The 6,753-nt window shown below is 37.4% G+C and overlaps 1 protein-coding gene across 1 annotated transcript; it reads left to right on the top strand.

Annotated features, from left to right (window-relative positions):
• The first annotated feature begins 5,634 nt into the window (after positions 1–5,634).
• Positions 5,635–6,531, top strand: LOC114686867 (vomeronasal type-1 receptor 4-like). Its single transcript, XM_028861540.1, has one exon. It carries the CDS (start codon positions 5,635–5,637, stop codon positions 6,529–6,531), a length of 897 nt encoding a protein of 298 aa, XP_028717373.1.
• The last annotated feature ends 222 nt before the right edge of the window (positions 6,532–6,753 follow it).

Raw genomic sequence — 6,753 nt, 5'->3', positions numbered from 1 at the left:
CAATCCCACTCTTTCCCCCATCCCTTTATATCTAACCTCTGACCTTGAAACCCCTCAAGATATAACAAAATTAAATTTAAAGAAAAGAAAAATCTCATTATGGAAGCTGTAGTGTGACACAGTGAATCACACAATATACCCTTTAGTCTGTATGACTTAATTGCAAATTTTAATTGAAATGAGTCATTGGTCTGATTTGAGGCCTCTGGTTTCTGCTACAGTATTGATTCTGGGCCTTCACTGAGACTTTTTTGTATATCCTGTTATTGTCCTGTGCCATTGAATTTCTGCAATTTTAGGTCTGCCTAACTGCCTCCTTTGAGTACTCCAGCAGATCCCAGATGGGTTGGATGTTATGATGGGTCAAGTCATAGCTCTGGTTCTAACCTGGATGTTTCCTGGGTTGTTCAGCCCACCATCTCTCCCTCATCCCCAATACCAGGTTGAGTTCTCAAGCACATCCTCAACAAGTTCACCATATGCAAAAAGCAGCAATGGGTGGGCTGGCTCTTCTTCTCTAACACCTTCCCTTGGGGTTCAGCCATACCTATACCACTAGGATCAGTTCTATCATTTTGCCAAAAGGAGGTACAAGGCCTACTCCACTGAGTACTACATTCAGTGAGGTACTTAGCCAGCTTACCAGTTCTCCTTATATCAAGGTCAGCTCTCCCACCTGCCAGAGGTGGTGGGGGACAGGGGAGGGCATCTCCCTTTCATTCAGGCCACCATATGACAGATGAGGAGCAGGGTCAGTTCTCCCTAGTGCTGTAGCCAGAGAGGGGCAGGGCCAACTCAGTGCAGACCTATCTTCTCTGCCTTTGGTGATAAAATAAGCCACTGACATCAACACAGACCATAGCTAAGTCAGGGCCCTGGGTGCAGATATGGCCCTTGGAAGGAGCCCAGGCCCAGAGATCACCAGAGGTGGCAAGCTTTCAATCCATCTCAACCCACTCCTCACTGCCTTCACCTCTTTGTATCTGCATCTCTCCACATGACATGAACCATTTTGTTTCTCTCTCTTCCATACTCCACCCTATATTTGCTCACCTTAATAGATCCTGATGGTGCCAGTAGGTCAGTGGTGTCTCCATCTGGACCAGGGCAGAGAACCCCAGGCAGACAAGTAAGTCTTTGTCTCCCACACAGTCTTCATGGCACTGGGCAGGCTCCCCTTCTTTACTCCCAGCCTGGGATGGAAAGCCCTGGGCAGGTATCTCATTTTTGAAATTTTAATGTGGTTTATAATATAATTTTATCTTTTTCTTTAATCAATTAAGGTAAAGACTTCAAGAGATATATTTATAGATATTAATTTTATTATATATTCAATTTTCAACACACAAGATTTGCACATGAATATCAACTGGTTTCTAAAGCCCTCAAAATATTTTACTAAGATACCATTTTTCATTTGTAGTAATGTGCTTGTAGAATCTGAGTGTTCACATCTTCAAAAGTAGCAGGAACACTAGACAGACAATTGAAAATACACAGTGCTGTTAATATCAAATCCCTCCCCATTGCTTTCTCCAGGAAGGATGCCCTATCCAATCCTCCCCAAACAGCAGGAATAAGTGAGCAACAAGTGTTCAAATTCCTGAGACAATGGGGGGTATTTCACATTCAAATCAACACATCTTCCATGTAAAAACAGTGACCATGCACAGAACAATTTTCTATATCTGTAACTTATTGAAGTGAATTATTTAAATTCAGAGAGTTCTGGCAACTGAAGGCCCACAGGTGAATCTGAGGAAGTTGTCTTGTGTGGACTTTACAGTTCTCATAACTCTGTTGTTCTTAAACACTCACAGAAGGATTTCTCCTAGCCAGAAGGCAAACGTTAAGCCTCTAACTTCTCTTTTTCTTCACTAATTGCAAAACATTAATGTTCCTAATTTTTCATCAAAATTCATGGTGTATTGTTCTAGTTGCACCAAGTGACTGTATATTGAAATTGTAGCCTTGTATCATGTACTATTTAAAGAACCCAGTTGATTTCATTTCTGAAAAACAGTTCCATGTAAATTCTTTGATAAGTGGGCTGTGCTCAGTGTTTCAGTTATTGTTATGGTGATATTTATAGTTTTTTCTAGCATATTTCCTTACCATAATTCCATCTAATTTATAAGTACATTTATAAAGATTGCAATCATTTCTAGTGCAGATTATGACATTGTGTTTTTCATACTACAGACACTTGAGTGTACATCCCTGGATTTCTGTCTATTATTGGGCAAGTGTGATTGCATTGGGCAACACTGGAATCTGATCACAGATAATCAACTTCACTTTGTGGAGAAGAATAAAGAGAAAGCTGGAGGGGAGTAAGACACACAAATCTCTTTGCAATATTCCCACAGATGAGACCTTCATATTCTCTGGGTCCTCTGTTGCTATTGTCCTTCAGGGATCATGAGAATTTTAAGAGCCTCTCCAAACATTGTCTCTTTGGAGACACTGACAAGAATGTCATGATCAGCTTTGGTATTTACCTATCAAATAAAGCTTGTGAAAAGTTGTTGACTCCCAAACCAAGAGCTGTCATTGCCTCTGTAGGTGAAGTAAAAACTGCAGTTCAGAAGGGACATGAGATCACAGCCACAGACTTTATTTCACACTTAAGATGCTTCCCTCTCCTTGATGCTGAATTTCAGAAAATTCAAGGTTGTTATGAAGTGTACATTGACAAAAATCTCTGCTCAGAGAATCAGTCAGGTGAGTAGTTTGTATTTAGTCTGGAGAACAAATCCAGCTGCTAAGGAAAATGTTGTGAAGTGATTATATCTGGAAAGTTGATTCAGAAGTGGGTAATACATGCATTGCAATTTTAGACTTTAGATTCTATGACTATCCTGTAGTCAAATATGTTTCCAAAATCTTGATTTATTACCATATGTTTGACTTAAGGGATTAGTAAATATACACATTCAAATATAAATTAATGATAATTTAATTTTTTGTCTGTGTATGAGTGCATTTGTATCAGTATGTGGATAGGGACACATGTTCAGGAGCATACTGTTTGAGTGTCTGTCCGGGTGTGTGTCTGTGTCTGTGTGTGAGTATGTTCAGAAAATAACCTCAGTTTTTCTTCTTCTGACACATTTTGCATTTTAAATATATAATTATAATATTCTTAAACAACAGGCTTTAACTGGACTATAACACTATGAATGTTTTAAGCTGGATGGTCAGGGAGCCCCAATGATCTTCATCACTATTCATTCTAGTATGTGGGTGACCAATATGTACTATCACAACTAGATTTTTATTGATGTATGGAGGCTGAACTCAGGCCCTCACACATCCAGGGAAAAGAGTTATTTAATTAAACCATCTCCCTAATCAAGTAATAACTTAACCTTTAGGCTACTCTATTCCATGTAATATTAGTTCTCCAATGTAATATCTAAGAATCAATGTATTATCTAAGAGTTAATACTAGGAATCCAGAGTCTGAGGCAAGAGAGTTGCAGAAAGATATAGTTAAAGCACATTATAAAATGAGAGCCTGTGTGAAGTCAGTTACCGAAGAAATAGAAATAGAGCATTTCCAATATGCTTTGTCACAACCCTACATCATGTCACTGATAATACTTTCCTGTTCTGTTACTTTTCCATGCTGGATTATGGGACATATCATATCAATGTTAAGTTATAAGAGACAGGGTCAGTCTTGATGTGTTTGCTTTTCCTAAATACATTCATAATTTATGAACTTTTGCTCTTTCTTTGTATTTGTTAATTGCAAATTTCTTCATCTTTCTTTTACACTGCTTCAGAGCACAGAATCATCTGAGTATCAGCTGAGGCTGTGTACTATTAGAGGACATGTGGGTAAGTCTAACATTCAAAGCTGAACTGTATTTAATAATTGTGAGTTTGGCAAAATCACAAGAATGGAATGACTGACATGTGGTTTTATATTCCTTCAATTATACCAAACTTCTCAGATTTCATAATGCTTTCTTCAATGTGAACACCAATTTTCTGTGTGGGAGATGAATGCTGTATTGATTATCTCAAAGAAGGAAGGAGGAGGATAACTGACCTAATCATCATGGCACAATTAATTAAAGCAACTCTTTTTTATTTGTGTATTCAGACTACCTCATCCTGAGACATGAATAGGCTGGAGACTTGCCTAGACTTATACACATTGATCGGTTAGGTCATTATTATAAAATTACCTATGTAACTTTCTAAGTATTAACAATGTGTTATAAGAGTTAAGTCAAATTTTTTTACAGATTTTACATATTTTAACTCTGTACGATAAACTTATAAATTCTGAGGTACAGAAACCTCATATAATAGCCTTATAAATTTTGGGATGAGGTTTACATCTAAGGACAATTTAGACAGATAAATAAAACCAATATTCTAGTTTTTAGCTGTTCTGCTTTCCTTGTTTTCTGCCACAAAGTCAGGTGGCAATAAAAACCTGTCTTTCTCACATTCAAAGCTGAACTCTCAAAACCCAACTAATGGGGAGGCAGCCTATGTTCATGAAACAAAATCTTGGTTTATTTAATTGCTTGCTTTTTAATGTGGCCATGATGATTTGTATCAGTGGTCATTCTCTTTTCATCTTTGAGATTAGATGTATACCAAAACATAGGGACAGCTGGTGTTTCCTAAATGTCCATAACCTCACAATGACACCAGACATTGTATTTTATTAACAAAATTGGACATTCTTCAACTGTTAATTCCTTACTAAGTGTGATCATTTTCTTCCTGATTTCTATTAAAATGATTCAATTACTTTCATTCTGTTGTCCACTTAAAAGTTTGCCACAAAATATTTCCTGGGAGCCGGGCGGTGGTGGCGCAGGCCTTTAATCCCAGCACGCAGAAGGCAGAGCCAGGCGGATCTCTGTGAGTTCAAGGCCAGCCTGGGCTACCAAGTGAGTTCCAGGAAAGGCGCAAAGCTACACAGAGAAACCCTGTCTCGAAAAACCAAATATATATATATATATATATTTCCTGTGTCCCTTTACTCCACAGTTCTTTATCTGTGCCAAAAAAGTATGCCTGTCTATGTCTGTGTCTGTTTTTATAAAACTTAATGATACATTGTTCTTTGAATAATTGTGTTTTCTTTGTATAATAAACATTCTATTATGTAAGAATAAAAATATTCTTATTGTTATGGAGATACATATTCATTTTATGTTTAAATTTCAGATGAAATATGCATGGGTTTCCTTCATGCTGTTGCAAGAGTGGTTAAAGTCATTTTGTCTTCAGTATGACTTCCAATTAGAAGTTCCTTTTAAAATTTAGAACATCCTTTCCATATGTACTCACTGGTCATTGTTTCTGCAACAGCACCTTGGACTTACTGCTAATATGGACATTAGCAAAGTTCTGCAACTTCTTTCAATAAATATGTACAATTAAAGACAACAGCAGTTTACCTGAAAAAAATGTTTTTTAAAAATATTGTTGACAAAATAGTTTTGTGAGTCATAGTTCTGTTTTGTTTCCCACAGTATCTTTACAATGTTGAAAATATACGATTTTCCCACACCAACAACCCCGTCTAAAAATTTCAAGTCATCATTTTTCTCAGAGAAGTGATTTTTGGAATTGTTTAAGGAAAAAATTTTAAATGACAGAATGGACCACAAGGATTTTACAATAGGAATAGTGTTCTTACTTCAGAGTACAGTTGGAATTGTAGGGAATTTCTCTATTCTTTACTGCTACCTCATCCATTACTATAATGAACAGGCATTAAAGACCACAAATTTGATTCTTACACACATGCTTACTGCCAACTCCTTGATCATTCTCTCTAAAGGATTACTCTATATAATGAAAGCTTTTGGGATGGAATGGTTCATCAATGATTTTGGCTGCAGCTTTCTTTTGTATATTGCAAGACTAGGTAGGGGCATGTCCATAGTGACAATCTGCTTCTTGAGTGTTTTCCAGGCCATCACCATTAGCAGTGGGAACTCCTTTTGGCTGGTCCTCAAAATCAAAGCTTCAAAGCATATAGGTCTCTTCACTTCCCTCTGCTGGATTCACTACATGTCAGTAAATATGGTTTTCCCTGTGTATATATACACCAAGGGGAATAGCAATAATCTGACACATAGAAGTGGCATGAAATACTGCTCCACATCAGGTCATGATGAGCTTGCAAGCTCATTATATACAACGTTTTTTGTTCTTCCTGAAATTTTGTTTTCTGTCATCATTGTTTGGTCCAGCACCTCCATGGTTGTCATTCTGTATAGGCACAAACAACGGGTTCAGCTTATCCGCAGCACCAGTGTTTCCTCCAGAATATCCCCTGAGTCCAAAGCCACCTGCCGCATAATGGCCCTGGTGTCCACATTTATAGGTTTTTATGCCCTCTCTTCCATCTTACAAGGTTGCATTGCTCTCATATATAACCCTGGTTGGTGGCTGATGAACATTAATGCAATCGTTTCAATGTGTTTTCCCACTTTGGGGTCCTTTGTTATGAGCTGTGACTCCACAGTGCCAAAGTTGTGCTTTGCCTGAGAAAGGAATTTCAAAACCCATAATCTCACCACAGGTATAAATATTATATGGTCTCTTTCCAAAAACATACAAATTTTAAGATTCACTTTTTATATAAAACATCAACATACAACTATGTTATAGCCTCTTATCTTTCTAAGGGAAACTGTACTCTAAGATTGGGTTTTAATCTTGTTGAAACTTGGACCTGTAATATCATAGCAGAAGTGAATGAGACACGTT

Source organism: Peromyscus leucopus, chromosome 1 (genome assembly GCF_004664715.2).
Source record: "Peromyscus leucopus breed LL Stock chromosome 1, UCI_PerLeu_2.1, whole genome shotgun sequence".
In the NCBI taxonomy this organism is placed as follows: domain Eukaryota; kingdom Metazoa; phylum Chordata; class Mammalia; order Rodentia; family Cricetidae; genus Peromyscus; species Peromyscus leucopus.
The sequence above is the reverse complement of the archived record's forward strand: the minus strand, read 5'-3'. Positions and strand labels throughout refer to the sequence as shown.

Excerpts from the sequence above, each read along its gene's own strand:
- LOC114686867 (XM_028861540.1), top strand. The coding sequence starts at position 5,635 with ATGGACCACAAGGATTTTACAATAGGAATAGTGTTCTTACTTCAGAGT.